The following is a 22,296-nucleotide window of genomic DNA, read 5'->3' as shown; positions in this document are numbered from 1 at the left end:
GCAACTTGCTTCTCTCTGTGTCCATGAACCTTGAATCCCATCATTTTCCTTGTAGACTTGCGTCTGTAGAACTATTATCCATGTTGGATCCTCCAGGGGAAATCCCATGGATAGGTTCCTGGTTTTCTCCCACCAAGTCAGGTCGTCAATTGTGTTTTGAGAAATAGGAATATTTCGATCACAGTCGTCCTCATGTATTGAATTCTTTTAGAAACTGCAACTGGATGGGACGCATCTTCCACTGGGCCCATTTCTTAATTTCTTCATCCACAGACAAATTCACTTGACCGATTACCGTATCTATGGCAGTCCCCAGGAATATAATATTCTGAGAGGGAACCATCATACTTTTCTCCATGTTCAGATTCCAACCATGGTTCACGAGGCTATTTATGACCCTCTGGTTGTGGAGTGCTATCGTCTGGTTGGATGTACCTATAATCAGAAATTCGATTGACGTCATCCCATCCACCACACTGGTGTTTGGCAATTTCTTCAAGTTCAGGATAAGTCTCCACTTCTTTTGTGGTATTGGGGCTAAAAAAAAACTGAATAATTGTACCCCCTCTTCTGTTCTCTTTTTGGAACGTATTCTATTACATGATCTTTTAGGAGTTTTGCGATGCAATCCTTCATAGCTTCTCTTTTTCTCCTTGCTACCCGAGACTAGGTAAACACATCCTTTATTGGAATGGTCTCGAATTCTAACCTGTCTCCTTCTTTTAAAGTATAAGCATACTTACAAAGTAAGACTAGATTGAGATAGAATGGCGCCAAGCAAGCTAGCTTACGGTACCTGAGGTTCCTAGTTGGTCTCCCATACAAGTACTAACCAGGCCCGAGTCTGGATGGCTTACGAGATCTGACGAGATCAGGCATTTTCAGACTGGTATGGCCGTAAGTACTGGTATGGCCATAGGCTCCTTAGTGGTGTCACGGTTCTCACCGTGACATCCAGACGCCCAGATGAGGTCACCCCAAGAGTGCCCAGCAGGGGATTGAACCTGGTTACTTTGTAGTCCTGGGGCTGCTATATGCCTCTGAGCCACCATACAGCTCTTGCCAATATTGAAAGGACCCCGGCGCCTGTCACACTTCTGACCTGGACAGGATAAAATAGATGCAGTCTTCCTCCTGTAATTCCTGGCTGGGCCGGCACACATTCAGAAGTTTACACCCTGTCTTGCTACTCTTCCTCTGGAGTGTTTCTCCAATTTGGTCTGGCATATTCTTTCCCAGGATTATATCTCCTGCTTTCTTGAAAGGCACGGTTTTATATCGCCTATCTTCCCATGTTGTAGAACCGTATTTTCTGACTTTAGGAAGAAAGCTTTTCTCCCATCTTTAGCCTTATGTATAGCTTCATCCAACACCTTCCCAAATAGGAGATAACCTTGAAACGGAAGGCACACAGGGACGCTTTTGAGGTGTAGTATGCTCCCCAGGAGTGTAGCCATAATGCTCTCCTTGCTGTTATAGAGAGGCCCATGCTTTTAGCCACCATTCTGGTAACATCCAGAGATGCTACAGAGCAAAAATCAGTTGCTAACTTCAAATATCTCAGTCCTTCCAGCAGATGATCTCTCCGAACTCCTTTAGTGATATCCTCTTCTAAGTTGTCTAGCCATACTTTGAAGGCTCTAGTGAACGTTGTTAACGCTACTGCTAGATGTAGTGCTGATCCTAAGGCCAGGTATGACTTTATCAGGCTGGCATCTAGCCTTTTCTCCATCGGTTTCTCAAATAAGCCATGGAGTCAATAGGAAGGGCTGTCTTCTTTGCCATATGAATGACTGCGGCATCAATCTTGGGGACAAAATTCCCGTTTTTTCAGAGTCGCTTTCTTGTGAAATTATCTCCTCTATTGTAGAGTATACTGGAAAGGTAGGTCTATTGGTTCTCAAATCCTCAAATTATCTATCGGATTCCTTCATTTCCTTTCTTTTTCTGGGAATCTCAGGGTCTCTCTGCCTATGTTGATCAACTTATCAACTGATTTGAATCCTCTTCTCAGGCGTTTAGATGAGGACATCTTGCTTGTGGATTTGAACCCTTCTGCAATCGCCTCTGCAATCCATTTCTTTATTCTGTTTGTGGAGACTTCTTCTCTCCCTTACTTCAGCAGCTTCTGTCAGACAATCCTGACATAAGTTTATTTCACTGGTTGCCATTTGTCTTAGTGAATCCTCATTAGGACTATTCGGGCTGTCAAGAAAGGCCATATTAACAATAATATATTTTTGGCCCATAGTGGCACTCTTTTAACCCCCCCCCCCCCTTTAAGGGATAAACGTATATGAGGCTCACCTATGTTTTCTAGAAACAGATCTTGAGGCAGAGTGAGAAGCCATCTATTTAAACAAAAATATTTTTGTTATCCTATTACTTTGAAAAACTAAACAGAAGAAAAACAATATAACCAAGAAAGAAAAAAATCTTTACCTTATATATCCAGAATCAGTCTAGTGCAGCCTTAAACACACCAAAACTGTTCCAAACTTCAGCCAAAACATTGGAAAACCCACAAAAAACGCTTTTTTATATGATTTTCGGATTTTAAATTTTTTGCGCGATATCTCTTTAAGAGTCCGGCGGTTCGCGCATGCGCAATAGCAACTCCCCGACGCCGATGCTACTGCGCATGCCCCGCCCTCCGAACCCGGAAGTAGCACCCAGCCGGTGCAAACAAGCAGGCTTTCATTCTCCAGAATGAGAAAACACAAGAGAACACAATTAAAACACTATACTGTCTACATGAATTACAGCAAGCACATTCAGGGTAAGACCAAGATTTTCAGTCACTTACCCAGCTTCTCTTCTGCCACAATTCTGAGGGGGTTATTGATGCTTAAAGGGGAATTTTTAAGGATACACCGACCCCACATCCTTTTAAGGTTTTTAACAGCCCTGTTATTCTATTAAAGAGGTACATATACTATAATGTACCTTAACTCAGTTAGTCCTGCTCTTGCAGGCTGATTACTGAGTTCTTCAGATAAAGAGAGGCTGAACTTTATCTGGAAGGAACCCATGGTACACATGGGAAAGTGGCCTCAAAAGAAAAATATGAAAGGTATAATTCCTGTTTGTCCTGCTAAGGACAGAAAAAAAGACTGTGGGTTAGAAGGAGGAGGGACCTTTTATACCTATAGTCTGGGTGATTAATTGATTAATTGTTTCCTGTCCTGTTCTTGTTAGGGGCGGAGCTAACCCATTAGTGATGCTGCCATGAATGGCCAGGAAATGCGACTTTTATTTAATAGTGTACATTTCAGAGAGGTGACAGTTCCACTTTAAGCGTCAATGAAAGAAACACAATTAGATTAGTACCTACCAAATGTGAGAGTGGGTATGTTGATGAAGTTGCAGGCAAAGTATTTTCTGTGATCTAATAGGTCACTAAATTACATTGTTTTATTTCAAATATAGTAATAATAAATCTGCAGCTTGATTTAAAGGGGAGGTTCTGACACCCTTACATACTGACCATAAAGTAACCATTTTTTTTTTTATGATTTCTACTTATTTTTAATTGAAATATGATTTTATTTGCAATTGTCAACATAGGCTGGCTAATGGACCAATGCAGCTGCACTTTCATCAAACAAATAATGCACAAGTAAACGCGTTGTTTTGTTTGATGCCCACATTGAGAGGAGAAAAAAGTAAACTAGAAAAAAGTTATACAAGATTTATAATTGTTGGCGAAAGTAATATTTAAATGCCTTCTTATTTTATGATTCTCATCTGCTTTATCCTACCCTTTCAATGAACACAACTGTGTAATTTGTGTTAAAATAAAACATAATTATGCCTTTATAGTGCATTGACATTTTATAGTGCATGCAGATGGAATGTGACAGAGACACAAACACGTTTCAACTATTTTAATTCCAATTTCTAAAAAAAATTGTAAGAGAAAATAAAAAATAAAAAACCACATATTGAATGCCAGCTTTTATAAAGGATTGTATATTATTAAAACAACTTTACAGTGTTAGGAAATTGTTATAAGCAATTTGTGACCTCGATAGTTAGCAATAGAAATGGTATAGTATGCTTATCATGAGAAATGACTAGTCCTAATTATGGCCAAACAGCTGCTGTGAAGATCCACCCACTTAAAGTAAGGCATCGTAGCTCCGACAGGGAATAGCTCATTCCTGAGGATTTATCAAGATCACAGACAAACAATGGGTGTTACACATAAAGAACAATCAGCAAGAATATTCATTTGTTTCCATGGTAATTGCTCTGCTATTTGCTATAGTAATTCTCTTTATACATAAACAGGGTTCATGTCTGGACTAGAAACATTGTTCCTCTTTTCCTGGAGGCTTTGTAATTTAGTGGCCCATTTTGCAACTTTTCCAGGACATCATAATAGCCCCCTCCTTTCCCTTGTTTCCATATGTATCAGCTGTAGAGTAGGAAACAAAGATACATGGAAGTGTTTATGGAGAGGACTAAAGGGAAGTCCATGGTGGAACTGGGAGTATTAGAAAACTCAAGGTTTAATGCCCTCTTAAAGGGATACTATAGTCACCCAGACTACTTCAGCTCAATGAAGTGGTCTGGGTGCCAGGTCCCCCAGGTTTTAACCCTTCAGCTGCAAACATAGCAGTTTCAGAGAAACTGCTATGTTTACATTAGGGGTTAAGCCAACCTCTGGAGTCCGTCTTCCTGACAGCCGCTAGAGGCGCATCTGCAGAGCTGGATGCGAATTTCGCATCCATCATGCAGAGCGACCATAGGAAAGCATTGAGGAATGCTTTCCTATGGACGGTTTGAATGCGCGCACGGCACTTGCCATGCATGCGCATTCTGCTCCACTCAGGAGCTGACGTCGGCGGGGGAGGAGATGTCATTAGCGCCGAGGGAGCCCGGCGCTGGAATAAGGTAAGTGGCTGAAGGGGTTTTAACACCTTCAGCGCCATGGGAGGGGGACCCTGAGGGTGGGGGCACCCTTTAGGGCACTATTGTGTCAGGAAAACCGCTTTGTTTTCCTGACACTATAGTGATCCTTTTAACAGGATAAATAACAAAACCAGTAGACAACAAGGTATATAAAGTACATGTAATTCATACTGCTACAACTGCCACCAAATGAGGTGTTCAACTTTACTATGTAACTGCACACTGGGGAGAAAGGCACAAAATGAATGGTAAATCATAATGTTCCAATAGTCTTCCAGATACCCACAAGGATCTGAAAGCTGTGGTTTTTCTTAGTGTGCTTTTGTTACTGCTCACCCATCGATTTGTATGACACAAGTGGGAAACATTTAGTCCAAAAAATAAGAGTAACATTGTATACTGGGGGGATAAATACCAATGAAGGTAATGTGTTTATAGAGGTTTGGAAGAAGAAAGATGGGTTTATTAAAATAACCTATTGTCTTGGCAAAGGCAAATCACCAGTGAATGACATAGCAACATGTTCAGGACTCAGCTCTTACTCTGTCTCCAGGCCGGACCATGGGCTCCTGTTTGGTTCCTAATTTATGCAGTATATTGTACGCAACCTTTATACTTCTGGTCCATAGTTTACCTGGTGGATAAAAGAACATTTTACATACAAATTAACGGAGAAAAATAATTAGAGTTAAATTGAGATGAAAAAAAAAAAGTAGTTTTTTTTTTAATTATTCATACATTCCTTACAACAAACTTCTTTAACTCCCTTACGGATACATGACGGATCGATTCCGTCATGATTCCTTTTTATTTCAGAAGTTGTGTCCTTAAGGGGTTAAAAAAGCAAGTTCAATATATATTTATATATATATATATATATATATATATATATATATATATATATATATATATATATATATATATATATATATATATAAATTTATATGCAGTAAACCGTTTTGAAATGACTGTTTCACTACAGCACAATCTTGATGCAACTTAAACCAGTAATTGTAATATAGAGCTCATATTAGCTGGTCCAGAACAAAGAACGGTCTCTTCCAATACAACAAACAAAAAAATAAAAAACAAATTCCGGTTCCCAACAACTTTTTTGAAATCAATATCCTTACTTTATTCTCCCTGTAGGGTGTTAAGAGTATCCGCATTCAAAAGGGAATCAAACTTTTGAAAATGAAAATCTGTATCTACAGTATCTAAGTTTCCTGACGACTGCACATGATGAAGTTAAAAGTTGCTCATGTGTTGAGAGCCCCCAAATATTTTTTGGGTTTCCATTGACTACACCCATTCTGCCCTAACAAAAATGTACTTGCTCCGATAATCAGACCCAACAATGAAATGACTGAGCAAGCAATCAGATGTCCCATCACATGCCAGTAGTTAAAGGAACACTCTGGGTACCATAACAACTTAATTAGAATGAAGAGGTTATTGTGACAGGAAGCCCTTGGGGATGGCTTTTCATTAAGGGTTTACAAACATTCACAAACTATTCAACAAAGTTCAGTATCCGATGCCCGAACGCTCTGACCCCTGTCTTTCCGCTGTTGAGAATCCTGATAGAGGAAGCCTTGGCCGGGGGTGCTGATGATAGCTAGAGAGCATCAGTTAACACAATAAGCCAATTACATGCTTGCCACTAAAAAAATGCAATTTCTAAGACTATTTCATTGAAATACAGTTCTCCGTATTTCATGCTTTCCTGTTTTTGTCATTATTAGCACAAAAAAAAAAAATCACAAATGTGAAAATATATAGCACCAAAACAAAAAAGAGCATATAAAGTCAAATTGTGCCCATCTTAATATATACCTTACAGGTGCAAAAGTAAAATATGTGAATATATATGTTTAGTGATAGAGATGGCAGCATTATTCATCCATATCCCCCTATGACACAGGGACATAAATAAAAGATACATTTTGATGTATGCAAAAAATTTCAATCGTATGTTCCTAAAACAAGATTTATTGAGTAAGCTAATATTTTCTCCCACCATGTGTTCCTTCCTTTGGACACAGCAGATCACCTGAGAAAGAACACATTTATTTAGGATAGGATCCTGAAGAACTACACTTAGAGCATGTTTTATTTCATCATTTTAGATTAAGAGCTATCTATGATTTATCACTCAATCACTTTTGTTTTAAAGTACAAGCAATTTCCTCTATTGCCTGATTACTGCTTAGATAGACCACTTTCGTGCATACTTGGCTATCAAGATGGCTGCTGGAATATTGTTTTGTTTATCATGATAACTAACATTTTTTTATTATAACTGAAAATAAATGAGTATTTCAAAAAATGGTTTGAGAAATGTATGTATTTTTCCCAAGCCATTTTATGAATGGGGAACTACTGACTTTCAAGACTGTCAGTTGCCATTTTAAGGCAATCAGTGGCGCACCTGCCCAAGGTTTCTTTTTTCAAGATTCTCAGCGGTGAAAGAGGGTTAAACCGTTTATGAACATTTTATAATGTCTAAAGGTATGCCGATGCTTTGGACCTCCTGGCACCACAACATCTTAATTTTAATGAAGTTGTTATGGTGCCCGCAGTGTTTCTCTAGTGAGGAACTGCAAATGATTACCAATGTGCAAAACCATCAAACAACCAAGAATAAACTAAGCGTTTGGTATCTAAATTACGAAAGCATTATAAAAGACTCTTTTTCTATACATCTGCCATTAAAGCTAGAATTATACATAGGTCACCAAAAATAATATTTATATAACGCGTTGATATAAATAGCTAAATAACTTACCATATGTGAGGATATAGAGTGGTTTTCCATTTGTGTCCATAGTGGTAAGGCAGGGCGCTTTAGGTGATATGGTCCCCCACCGCTGCAGTGCTGCTTCAAGTGATGGGGGCCAGTTTGTGACCACCCCCAGCTGTTCCCCTCTCATTGCTAGCATCTGGGCACCCTCAGGTTTAGGCTGGTTTGGATCTGGTTGTTGAACTTGGGATGACAAAAAAAAATAGAAAAGAGAAAAGCGAAGTTAAATGGTCATTCATTCATTATTTCTCCAAAACCTATAAACCACAGAGAGCAGTCAAAAAAAAAGGACCTTGCTCACTACCACTATATTATGTAGGTGGCAGGTATTCCCCCAGGACAGTGGTACATAACGCGGTCTTTATTTTGGTGGCATCACGGACACATATAATAAATGTGAATATAGTGATTAAGTCAAATAGTGAAAATCCCCAGAAGTGACTGTCTGTTTCTGCTGCACTTTTTATTTCCCTTAACTTCCATAAAATGTTTTTTTTTTTTTTACAACTCTATTCTTCAAAACAAATAATAAGTTCAAATGATCAATGTTACACCACTCACCCTTTTTCTTTCAGAGCATTTCTAGATTACATTTCAAGATGTACCATTATGAGCAGTAATTCCCTATCAACAATACAGCACTGGACCAAAGTTGTCATTTATCTTCAAAGCCCTCAATTCATTTTCTTTTTAACCATGTATCATGCAGGGAAATTGTTCAAACACCCCAGCCATAGGTAATCAAATCAAATTCCGAGTTTTGTTCAGGCAACAGTTATTCAGACATTAGACTGAATTAATTAGGATTTGATATTATTATTTTTATTCTTTTTGGGACACGCTGATTTTTCAGTTTCAGCTGTGATTTAAAAAAATATATAATTTTTTTGCTTTACAATTATAAAGATAATTACAGGAAGAACAGATTATTATGAAATTAGTATTTAGCAAGGTAATAAATAGCATTCAGTGACTCTTGGCATCTCTTATACAGCAGCACAAATTACTGCCGACAAACTGATCAGATTGAGTTAGTGGATAGCACGCCAGCTCTTGTAACGTCAGGTGCACTGCACACAACTGGTAATCCGCGTTACTGCCTTGTATGGTACAAGGATTAAACACCTGCATTCTTTGTATGTGTCTCAAATTATGAAAGGCGCATGGGTCATTTTGCTTCTACAACACAGCTTTAACCTAAAGGTCTTATGAGACTGAAGATCCTCAAAGATACCAAGTGTGTGTTACCAAGTATTGGACTGGATAAACAAGCGGGATTGCCATAGTAATCTATTATGACTAGATATCTATTTTTTCTAACAGATAGGTTCCGTGCTTTGGGGTATAGATTTAAAGTGTTTATAGATTACACTATGGGTTGTGCGCCATTTTCACTTGAAGGATTTTCTTGTCTTTAAGGACTAAAACTACCATGAGGAAACAAAAAACAAAACAAAGAACATATTTAATGGGGCACTCCAAACACCCTGACAAATTAACGCCTCTTGTAGCTGCTTATGATAACAGCTATTTCAACAGTTTACGTCCAAAACCAACCTGCCTACACAAACCAATTATCATGGCAATACAAGAACTTGTATGGTTTGCAAATGACTGGTGGAAACATACAGTATACATCCCTACACCCTTTTACAGACTCCCTCATAGATTTTTATGAGAGCTTATGCCAGGGGCTCTGCATAAGGACAAGCCAACTCCACTCACAGACAGAAGAAAAAAAAATCAAACCTGGGTTTCTATCACACTATCTACATTTCTCAGTGAGACGCAAGGCAGAGTTTAAGAGGCTATTAGCTAACATAATACATTTAAATTACTCATTTAAATAAATGCATTCTAATAAGCACAGACTCCAGAGATTTTATGATTTCTATAGTTGTTACACTCAAGCTGAAACTTCCAGCATATTCAACAGAAAATGTCTTAATATGGGCCGTACATTAGCTTAGTGATAATAAAAAGCGAAAACTAAATAGGAACACATATATATATATATATATATATATATATATATATATATATATATGCATAATCATATGCCTTTCAAAGGTATTCCGTTATTAAATTAATTCTCACATTTAACTAAAAACATACTGAACTTAGTGTTATGAGTGATGCTTTATGTCAAAACTGAAGAAGATATTCAGTATGCAGAAATATTCAACCCCTCTCCTCTGGAAATGTAATGTTTACAGAAAAGCTGGCTTAATGGCTTAATGGACTCTACCTGTAAGAAATGAAAGTAATAAGTATTTTTGGGGGATAAAAGTTCCATCGTGGGGGGCAGGGCATGACCACTGAGCAGAGCAGATGCATGTCGATACAGCTCCAGCACTTATCTCTGAACTTTGCTGAATCCCAGCGACTGAGGGTCATTTTTCGTCTTATATGTGTCACCAAACGAGAGATGATTTTTCGGTGGTCACAATGATGCCACTTAATCTGACCCTTCAAACAGAATTGCTCAGACATCCCTTTGCAGCCTACAAGCATGGTCAGTGCAGGAGAGGCAGCCCAGACCATTGCAGACTGTGGTTTCCAATCTAGGCTGTGGTTATCCGAGCCCCAGGAGACCAATTCCATTATCTTCAGCACATATCCTGACAGCAGCACTCTGCCCCTAAGATGGCGTGCAGGCCAGTGGAGACACGAACGCTGACATTTATGCTACATAAGCTGAACTGCGTATTTGCAGAATTCATATCGTGGAGAGGCAGAGGGGTCTTCCAACACCTCCAAGCTACTATTCACCTGCAGACATGTTCATTGGATGCCCAACTTGGTCACCAACTATTGAATCAAACTGCAGACAGGACATTCTAATCTGACCTAAGGTCTGTGGACCTGCCAATTAAACAATGCTCCTGATTTTTACTTGGTGGCTACAGAATATTGAGACTGGACAGTGGCATGTGGATTTACCATATACTCCTCACCCAGTTTTACTCCTCCCATCGTTAGCACCTGTTTAGTATGATTTTTTAATCATACACGTGACTATGTGCCTATAAAGTCCCTACCTTGTGAAAGTCTATCATGAAGAAGTGATGCAGTTTTGAAGGTAAAGGGTGGTCACACACCAAATATTGAATTAATTTAGATTTTTCTTCTGTTTACTCAAGTAGCATTTTGTTAAATGATAAAAAAAAAATATCTAATAACATTTCCATTTTAAAAGCATTCTTACTTCACTACATTTTTTTTTCACACCAGCCTAAATTATTATTTTTAGCCTTTATATGGTGCCTATGGTAGCTAGTGGCATTTGAACTGTTGGGGTATCAGACTCTCAGATTTTATTCTGTTCATATATGTTTTGTTACTTATGAATAGGAATTAAAGAAAAATCTCATATATATGGGCCGATGTGCAGACTTAATTAAGCATGAAACAGGGGAAAAATTGGGCAATTTTTCTAACACCCAAAAATCATGACATGCTTAAAGGACCACTCTAGGCACCCAGGCCACTTCAGCTTAATGAGGTGGTCTGGGTGCCAGGTCCCTCTAGGATTAACCCTTTTTTTTTATAAACATAGCAGTTTCAGAGAAACTGCTATGTTTATACTAAGGGTTAATCCAGCCTCCAAAACCTCTAGTGGCTGTCTCACTGACAGCCGCTAGAGGCACTTGCGTGCTTCTCACTGTGAAAATCACAGTGAGAGCACGCAAGCGTCCATAGGAAAGCATTGTAAATGCTTTCCTATGCGACCGGCTGATTGCGAGCGCGGCTCCTGCCGCGCATGCGCATTCAGCCGATGACGTCGCAAGGAAGAAGGAGAGGAGGAGGAAAGCTCCCCGCCCGGCGCTGGAGAAAGAGGTGAGTTTAACCCCTTCCTCCCCCTAGAGCCCGGCGGGAGTGGGTCCCTGAGGGTGGGGGCACCCTCAGGGCACTCTAGTGCCAGGAAAACGAGTATGTTTTCCTGGCACTAGAGTGGTCCTTTAAATTAGCTCTGACCAGCTTTTCACTGAAATACAAGAAAGAAGTTGGATGGAGGAGGGTATTCATAAAACAATTTATGAAAGAAAAAGACACAACAAACATATGTAAAACACACAGTAAAACGGTTTCCTCAAAAAAATATTAGCAATCATTTCCATATTAATAGATTACTTTTTCTTTAATCAAAGTTTTATGCAATAAAAACTGGTAGTGCTCTGTCTCAGCTGTCCACATGGGCAAACCTCCAATGTATAGCAACAAACATATTCTGAAAGCACTTTACAATTATAGAAATGGGATATTTAGAGGTAAAGAAGGTCCTGCTCAAATGTGCTTCATCGAGGAGAATACCAGGTAGGTGTGTGTGTGTGTGTATATATATACCTACCTGGTATCCTCCTTGATATATATTACTGTCTTGCCTAAGCACACATGACTAGTGACATTACCATAACTCTAACCAGACAATATATAAACTTTTGCACAGAAGTGTATATTAGAGATTTATTATATATATATATATATATATATATATATATATATAAATATATATATATCTTCATACACATAATTCCAAATAGTCCTTGCACTCAGGTTAAGACAACATTGTCCTTGCCGGGTGCTGTAAGCCAAGGCTCATATGTATTTACAATCCTGATGAAAGTTCCAAACGGGGACTGAAACGTTGATTCAGATTTTCAGCTTTCTTAAATAAATTATGGAATTTTATATCTAAAGACCGTGAGTGTAGGCCTTTTCCTCCAACGTATATCCATAAACAGACGTGGAATGATTATATTATATAGAGATATATTACTTCTAGGTACTATTGGAATACATATATTATATAACGTTATACGCATCCACAAATTTTATATAGATGTTGATAAATTACTTATAGCTACATTACAGATTTAATATGTATGAATTGGTACAAACATCCAAACACAGATTTAAAATAGTAGAGATACTACTTTACCTTCTAATAATTCCTCAAAGTCATCCACAAAGAACTCCCGTAAAGGAGGTCGCTTAGGCCTTTTCAAGGTGTTGACTAGTTGTTGTATCTTTGCAGATACTCTGCTACTAACAGGAACTCCTACAGGATCAGAAAACACAAACCAAAGGACACATTAACAGAAGTTCTAACCATCAACTTTCACAACATAGTAAAAATAGATAGATAAATAAAATCCAGTGCATAGATTTCAACAATACTTAGCAACTTTCTGGTATTCAAAAAGAGAACTGATCAGGGGTTTGGAGGGGCAGCCACTTCTGCACAAATTTAATTTCACTGAGAGATGGGACACCAGGGGAGAAGCCCAGGATGGTTATGGCCAGCTGTAGCTCTGGCACCACCTCTACCATTGTTTGCAGTGAAACTGTCTTAGAATGGCACCATTCCATGCCTCCACTACTGCCAATGGAAAGCCAGAAGATCAGGGTCATTAGCTGACACTTTTGCCAATGAGCTCTCTGGGCTTATCTCAGGAGAACAAACATACATCTGCCTACATGTGCCATTCAGACCACAGGTAAGAAGAAAACTATTCTAAAACGATTTGGCTACTTACATTGGGGGCAAAATGGGCACTATAGTGCTCTGTAATGTTTATATTGCTTTGAGCTTTCCTTTAACTAGTCAAAAACACTATGTTAAAGAAAATAATATGATCTCTGACACAGATAAAGCTATCACATTTTTTTGCTAAGCTTCTAAGATATTCTCTTTTTATTGTGTTGAAGTTATATTTTGCTGGCCAGCAAAATTCCATCTCTAAGGGACATACAATTTTGTATTTTATGTGCCAAGGTGAAAGTCAGTTCAGAAACTTAGGTGAGATTGTGAGCATGTTTGTTTAGGGGGATGGACATTACAAATTGTACGTCCAAGAGTGTTGTTTTGTTTCTATAACCGACGGTGAATGTAGGTGAGCTTAAAGAACATAAAGGTGTATGGGTATTTAACCCTTTCCCTAAAATAATGTAAACATTATTTGATTGCAAATATTAACAATGTTTCCATACAAATACACACTGTCTTTTTCTATAGTCTGAGACAGCAGAGTCCTTTTAATTTTCCAACAAGCACTCACCATGTTATCACTTTGTAATGCTATCACTCTTGTTTTTAGATGTTGAGACACGATCACTTGACTTATAGAACATGTTCAAGATTGAGTTATGCAGTTTCAAAGTAGAGCTAATAACACCTCCTTAAATGTCATCAAGCCTCCTGATTCACAAACAAAAACAACGGGTTCCTCAATCATTCATGAAATGTGACAGTTTCCTAAGCTCATCTACCCTCTGTTCAAGTTTTAATTCACTCTTGCATCTCACTGCCCAAGGTTCATGGCAATAATTAGACCTTGGCATTTGCCGTGTTATTGTTAAATCAAGTAGAGAATTCTCGGATGAGTTTGTATATCACATGTACACTATTTTAACCTCATCGCCCACATAACCGGCTATAAATATTTTACCTCTGGCTGCATTGGTAACCAATTCATTTTCCTTATTTTATCAGGTATCCTATTCTTTTATGCTCCAAACTGATACTTCGTCAAAATCACAAACATGTTACTCATTTTAAATTCAAGAAGGTATAACTAATCACCCTGCTATTGGCTACAACTCTAGTGTATGATGATAGAGGTACTACCTGCCAGAAACTCCTGCCACTGACCTAAGCACAGTTGTGAAAGAGCTTCTGGAACCAAGGGAGACATAGACAGGTGGACAGCTGGACCAGATAAGTTGTTAAACATTTTGACTATTTTGCCATAACACCTGAGTGCGCTGGTGCTAACACACCCACTGTATTAATAGCCAATTAGAACTGACATTGATAAACGAAAAATATCACAAACAGAGGAATGAAGTGAGTGGTTCTAAGATGCCAAGAAAAGCTTCAGTTTATATCACATATGTAAATGCTTTAACAATACAGTTGGTCCTCACATTACAACCGGTTTTAACACGGCTGGCACTTAAGAACAGCTCTCTAGCGTGGAGATTCCATTAATTCCCCAAGTTAGAGAGCTGGTCTATGTTCGGGGAATTCCCTGCTCTGGTGCATATGTCTACGTTTGGGTACATTTCCCGAACATAGACCAGTGCACCAGAGCAGGGAATCCATCTAATCTATGCTCAGGGAACATGATCACACTGGTCGGATCTTCCAACTACACATGTGTTAATATGTCAGGCATGCCCAAAGCACTTTTACAGCATTCCCAGGGATAGGATTGATTGGTTAGATCAGTGTCCTCCTGGAATGCATGTTGAAAGCATAACAAAGAAGCAGGTAGATACTGAAAAACATATTTACCTGTTTTTTCAGCATACAGAGTGAGGCAACGGTCTCATTCCAAGCTAAAGCTTTTGAATGAGACGGTTGACTCAAAGTGATGCATGTTCCTTTAAGAGTCACAATGGCGATAACCATTATGGTGAATCATACCTACCATCTCCAGTTTCCATGAGTTCTGCATTGCCATATTTTGGTGCGACTCGTGACGTTGACCCTTGCGGTCTTTCTACTTGTATTGAATGTTCTGAGGTGTATGTGGTCACATCGGGAGGGGCCGAATGATTTTCTGTCAGAGATAAAATAAGAAAGAAATAAAGTCGCACAATAAAAAAACCTTAAATAGTCATGTGAAGCTGTCTGAAATGACCTGTTTTGCCACTAATACAATTAAATTAAGTCTCAGAGACCTTCTTGATAGTTTTTCTCTGTAGCTGTAGAGAGGAACACATTCTGATTATTTGGTGCCTGTTTGTTACTTGATGCAGATCAAATAAAATAAACTCCACTACGAACACACAAACCTCTAGATAAAGCCAGCCACAGCAGATGCTTTCAAATTGTTTATAGCACAATCATTTGGAACATGAACATTACTGACTCGAAGCCTTTGGTATATAAATTGCAAAAACAGGAGCAGGTTAGTCTAAAGACCAGCAACTGTGTATCAAAGGCTTCAGGGCAAAACAGAAGCAGAGGGCACAGACTTGCCAGTTAAGGGAGGAGGATAGCAACAACGCAAAGCATCCCATAGCTAATTACAGAGAAACTACATATATGAGCCAGAGTGTCTCAATAAAAAAAATCTATACAAACCCAACTTACGTGAATGGGGTCTATTTTAACGCTTTAATGGCATTATGAATGAAAGGAACCCCACTGAACCAATCACAAAAAGGAGCCATGACTGCTGCCCTACGCCATGATGTTTGCTTGGCAATTAGGTGCGTGTAGATTAGGTGGGGGAAGCGTTGTATGTGTGTGAATGGTACAACCTTACCTTATTGGGCTCCTGTTTCTTCATAACATTCCAAATCACCATTCCATAATATTTTTTTTTTATTGTTTTTTTTTTTTTTTTTTTTAAATATGCAGTTAGCTATGGTTTAAGATGGAAAATGAATGTAGCTCTAGCCAGAAGTATCTGGAAAAAGGAAATCCTTATGAAATCGGAAAGCCAATTCTGAAGGCATGGACACTGACTGCTGAAGTTACTTATAGGATCAAAGAGCTGAGGTGTTAGTTGTCTGCTTGATATCGGATGTGCAGATGGTTATCTAGTATGAAGGGTATATTAAGCTAGAAAATGTGTGGTGTAAATAAAGTGGAAATTGTTTCCCTGCCCAACGTTGCTTTTGTATGTGGCAATGAGGAGGGTGTTCATGGAGAAGGGTGTACACAGTCATGGAAAAACAGAACAGAATCGCACAAAATAGGGAAGGATTTCAAGAATCATGCAGGTTGTATATTCAGCCATGTTTTAGCGCTCCCATTGTACATTCAGCGCAGGCCCTTATGAGATAAGCAAGTTGCATATTATCCGATAAATGGAAAACTTAGAGATTGTGTAAATGTCATTGAATAATACATGCTTTAAGAGTTCTAGTAGTTAAAGGTAAGTAAACAATCATATAAAACTTTATTGATAACTTCATCTCTGGTCACATACAAGGTTTTGTTTTTACAAACCTATTTGTATTGAAATATTTTGATAGATTGACCATGAGGCTTCCTGAGGGACGACAGGAGCAGCATGGACCGCAAAACAAACAAACAGAAAGTCGGAAAAGCCAAGGATGGGCCTACACATCGGGGACTTGCTGTGGCAGGCGCAAAGCGTGGTAAGGCCCAAAATGGCAGCCTACCCGGAAGTCTATCCAGAATTATCTGACAACCTCTCCCCTGAGGAGGACACAGAGGATCCCCCAGTAATACAACCCCTGATACCTAGGCCTTCAGATGCTGAAACCGCTCCAGTGACTACGGCTGTGCTTAACGCACTACTGGCAGACCTCCAGAAAACTATCCAGGCCGATATGGCCTCGATCCGCACAGACATACAAGGCCTATCAGGCAGGCTGGCGGCAGTGGAGAATGCCTCTAGCGATCAAGCTTCCTGCAGTCGGCTGTCAAGGGGCTACAACAACAGAGTGATGTGAACGATCGTCGCTTCGCCTCCCTTGAAGATCTGAGGCGCAAAAATAATATAAAAGTTCGGGGCAACGCGGAATATATACCAGCCGCAGAAATTCCACATTTCCTGTGACGTCTCCCGGTGGCATTACTCTCGCCTAAACAGGGCAAAACGGTTGGCCTGGATGGGTTCTTCAGAATATCCAAATCCCCAAGGGCGCCAGATAAAGTACCAGAGACCTGGTGGTCCAGTTCCAGAGTGGGAGAGATAGGGCCACGGTTATAGCTGCAGTCAGGGAACACTTGCCATACCAAATTGAAGACATGTCACTTATCTTCTTTGCAAACCTTTCGGGGAGCACCTTGGCTTGGCGACGGACCCTGCGGCCGTTCACATCCCTTCTCCGACAGCAGAATGTACCCTACCATTAGCGGCTGAGCATGGCACTGCTGATCCTCCAGGGACAAAAAAAAGCATCTTGTCCATACTGTTGGGGAGGCACAGGCCCTGCTTGCCACACTGAACCTACCTCAGGACTCTGTCAGGGGCTGGTCCAGACAACAGCCCACCACACATTTGGAACCCTGAGGCCACGGACCTCTTCATCCCATGACGGCCTGTAATGGAGGCCTATGCAGCGACCACTACTTGACTCACCTACTGGGACTGCTGGCTTACACCTACTATAACCTTGTCCTAGTTTAGCTTGCTCCAGGATTGTTCTATTATTATATAGTTTTGGTACCTAGATTTGGCTGTTTGCTTTAAAGCTACACTGTTTAGTTCTATTATTTAGTGCACTAAATCACTGCTCCACAAGCCGTCTGTTTGAACGGTTACCAGAACCGAACATACATACGCCACGTCTTTAGGTGGCGTAGCATGCACACAAAATGCCGACATTCACTCCTAAGGGTGTAAAACACAAATCTCCAACATACATCCTACATCTATGTTACGAACATCCCCTGTTGCAACTCACTGTCCACTCATAGTCTAAAGGGGACAGGGTTATCTTAGATGTACATGGTTTATCTTTGTATCCAACGTTAAATAAAAATAAAAAAACTATTTATGGCACTTCAGGCAGATGTGGTCTCTTGACTATCGAACCTCCATTGTGACTGATAAATAAGCCTAACCATGCTTATGCTAATTGCTTTTTGTAAATCTGTACCAATGAATTGAACCAAAATAAAGAATATAAAATAAATAAAATTATATTTATAAAGCCCAAAAAAATATCTTTTTGGTAAAGAAAAATCTGTATTATTTATATAAGTTTTTACAAGCCGATCAATCTGGATTTTATCTCTGCTCTCAAAATTACTAGAGAATGCTATTAATTTAATTACGGTAGTTGAAAAATGAGTGCATCCGCTGAGTGCAGTGTGCAAGTCCACATTCATTGAATATCACTCTCAGCCAAGTAATCGAATACACTGTAAAATACTGTAGGTAACATTTTTAGATAGAGGTAATAACTATTGACTAAGAACTAAGAAACTCCACTGACGCACATAAGAATGAAAGATAATACTTTAAGAGGGTGTAATGCATTTCTTATCTTGATATAATGGGTTTTGTCGTACTAATTACAAAGGCCTCTAAGTTATGTTATCAAAATATTAGCTATAACACTTTGTTTGATCAGTCAAACTTGCAATGACCCCTAGCAGTCAGTCAGAGACCATGCAACAAGCGATGCATCTGCTGATAATTTGTAACTTGGCTATATAGGCATCCAATTTGTTTAATAAGCAAACTGCATAGTGTTATGTAACTAATATATTACAAGTCAATGATGAAGCACACATCGAATGCCACTGGAAAGCCCACTCTAATGACTTGTGGCTGTTATGTAATGCTCTCCTCCATTCCATACCAGAGGAGATTGCTCAATACGGAGAGCTGTGCAAATCAAGAACAAAATGAGAGTTACATACACAGCACATAGATATAACACATAAGCTCAAACTATCAATTATGCTTGTAGAGAAAGGTTAATCTAAGATTCAGTTCTAACCTAGTTACCTTTTAGTGCAACATTTGGAGGACATATTCTTTTGCACGTTGCGAAATGTAACCAAACTAGAGAATATTGGTATGACTGTGACCACAACGGAGGTTTGGTCAAACCCTGGCTGGAACTGCTGGGAGTTGAAGCGATAATGGTCTTCAATTATCATTTCTGCTGCTGGACGGGGATTACGGGTGTTTTATTCTATAATGCAAAAGTGGCTTACTGGTACCAAAAAATTGGGAATTTGACAGTAGGAAACCTGCAGGTTGCCAGACCCCATTTCAAGCTCTTTAAGTGCCAAGTTTAGGAAAGAAGAACTATTTTATTTATATTCATATAGTATTACTCAGTGTTCATTTCCTGCATGATGTCCCCTTGTCCCTTTTGATAAATAACCGCCACCTACAGCGTATTCCCACAATCTCATTACAGCTTCAGAGAGCAGCTTCTTCGCAGAGGATGAAACCCCGGTGGGGTCCTTTGATTTATTTTAGTTTCTCCATCTTAAAGAAATTAAATATAACTTAAGAACATTAAAGAGATCCAGCACGAAGGACTCAAAAGGGCGATTCAAAAAAGGTTCTAAAATAACTGGTTGGTGAAAAATATTAGACCACACGGCACATGTAAAGATTATGTTTCAGAACAGAAATTTAATATGATACCTTTGATCCACTTATACCTGCAAGGAGTTGATAAAAATGGGACCCAACGTGGTATGGGGCAATCCATTCATATCTACGGTATCCCTTGCTGATATGTTCAGCCTTGTTGGCTTATCACATGTTGTTTGCCACTAGAATGTTAGGCCAGGGCTAGGGATATGGACGAAGTAATAGCACTTTTTCATAATACTAGTTTTTGTTTATTTTTTTTGCTGATAATTGTTTACCTCTATTGTCTATTTTATAATTTTCCCTGTGGGATTAAAAACAATTTGCCTTTTTCTTGTGTCCTCTGTACCAGGTGTCTTTAACTATACGTCTTCATATGGTATCTTACAGAGGATACAAATGGATACAAATGCAGAAGGATAAGTCCTGCGCTCACTCCCATCACTGGGCGGCTGCAAATTATTACAGTGCACATCAGCCCTAATATATAGTAAAAACCAAAGAAAAACAAGTTACCTGCGCTCTCTCCTTAATCCCTATGTATTTGTCTGTCTCATTAGAGATTTTTGCCAGAGGCTCAAGGAAGCAAGGTGAATGGTTAGAGTTAGGACCCACCTAGGGGGGGTCTGCCTTGACGTTGGCAGGTGTGCTCATCCTCTCATGGCCATTGGAGGTAACTAAAAAAAACTCCATTTGTTTAAAAATACATAGGGATTAAGGAGAGAGTGCAGGTAACCAGTGATGGGAGTGAGCGCATGACTTTTCTTTCTGCATTTGTATATATTTCTGTAGCACTTGACATTAGAAAGTCCTTGCACTATTACAGAACAGTTCCAGGCATTCAGAATGTCACAGAATCGAGATTCCCAATCCAAGTCATATACACGCATTAAATTGGTAATGTTATCAGCCAAACCCATCTATTAATTTTAGCACTAAAACCTATATACAGAGACAGTTCTGTCATTGAGTCTGACAAACATGACAGAACATTTTATCTCATGCCCATGTTTAAATGTTGGGCACATCCTTTTTGCAGGTTGTATAGAACTATTTCATGAGATTGTTGTTCAGTTTCATTAAGACGTTGGATATATTGTGATAATGCCCAATATGTTTGCTTGTGCTTTATTCTATGTTGGTAAAAGCAGTGACAGGTAATATTTATTATAATACTTTAATTAACCACAGAGTGCCATTTTTAAACAGAGAAAGTCTAGTGCAATACTGCACAGGTTGCTAAATGTATTGTAAGCATGAGAATAATTAATGTAAATGCTGAGCTAATTTAAGGTTTGCCACAAACCTTTCTATTTTACCTTGATATAATATGCCCTTTAATATCTTGTTATGAGTTATAAACATAACAAGCAAATAGGGAGAAAACACAATAATAATTATTAGCAAAATGGAACAAGTCCTTGCTGGATAGCTGCAGTTAAAAAAAATATTTAGAACGCAAGTACTGGAAAAATTAACATTTTCCAAAAGCACTGCTTGTTAGAGGTTTGTTTTGTATGTCCAGTACCATCCGGCACATTGAGCACTGATCACTAAGCATCTCTGTCCGAGCAATTTCCTTTTAAGTTTCCACATGAATGAGAACATAATTTGGAAATCAACCGGATTTATGATGGAAAATTATTCTAACAAAAGAGCTTCTTGCGCATGATCGGTAAATGGTACACTCTTTAGAACAGGGACAGCTTGAAGGTCAGAAAATGAACGAATATGCATCCAATTCTTCACTCACATAAAAGGTCATCATTTATCCTCATCTGGTAACAAAAGGAGGTGAAGTGCTGGTAACCATACTGTAAACTAAGATATTATGTTTCTTCTATTTATATCTACTTTGTATAAATAATCCTATTGACAAAGACAATTGAGAACGCCAGCCAAAAATATTTTCCAATCTTTGCCCATGTTTTCAAACTTAATGTTAAAACCTCCAGCAGGCTGACCTATGAATGACTGTCCAAGTCACCAGCAACACGTGTGCACACCTCACCTCTTTAACTGATTTCAAAGTAGAAGTCATTTTATGAAACCCACTAGCTCTCAGACCAGCCCAAGGACCACCAATGGTCAGAGGCTTCATCAACATGCATTTAGATTTTTATGTAGATGTGAAGTCCTGGACATTGGTGACAGAGATCTGGTTGAGAATCCCTATACTAACTTGAATTCTAAAACTAGTAAAGCTGTCGACGCAATATTTTGTGATATTTTGCTCAATCACGCAATTTGCCAGTGTCAGCGTTTGGACACAATGTAAAATAATCCCCCCCCCCCAAAAATGGTGGTGACAAATAGTTTACACAAACTCAGCATAACATTAATAAGATTTTGTTTTTTAAAACTAACACCATTTAAAATCAACAGGTGAGATAATGATTACGTAGTTTGGAGATAAGAAATGGGTGCTCACCGGACAGAAGATTTGGAGTCATGTTGAACACTCCTGGGGTCCGACAAAAAGGGCAGGAAGGGGAGCCAAACCCTTCACCTCCTTGTTTCTTTGCC

At 39.0% G+C, this 22,296-nt stretch overlaps 1 protein-coding gene and 1 pseudogene across 3 annotated transcripts in view; both read right to left on the bottom strand.

The window, feature by feature from the left end:
* DIP2C (disco interacting protein 2 homolog C) overlaps positions 1 to 22,296 on the bottom strand; it is a 446,084-nt gene that overhangs the window by 183,209 nt on the left and 240,579 nt on the right. For all 3 annotated transcript variants that reach the window (XM_063452241.1, XM_063452243.1, XM_063452244.1), the window contains 4 exons: positions 15,157 to 15,288; positions 12,663 to 12,782; positions 7,706 to 7,903; positions 5,460 to 5,551 (listed from right to left, as the gene is read on the bottom strand). In XM_063452241.1, coding sequence (XP_063308311.1) covers positions 5,460 to 5,551; positions 7,706 to 7,903; positions 12,663 to 12,782; positions 15,157 to 15,288 — 542 coding nt within the window. The remainder of the gene's footprint in view (positions 1 to 5,459; positions 5,552 to 7,705; positions 7,904 to 12,662; positions 12,783 to 15,156; positions 15,289 to 22,296) is intronic.
* On the bottom strand, positions 785 to 903 carry LOC134609540 (5S ribosomal RNA; annotated as a pseudogene).

The sequence above is a fragment of the Pelobates fuscus genome, chromosome 4, assembly GCF_036172605.1.
Source record: "Pelobates fuscus isolate aPelFus1 chromosome 4, aPelFus1.pri, whole genome shotgun sequence".
Classification (NCBI taxonomy): Eukaryota; Metazoa; Chordata; class Amphibia; order Anura; family Pelobatidae; genus Pelobates; species Pelobates fuscus.
This window is presented reverse-complemented; position numbering and strand designations above follow the sequence as displayed.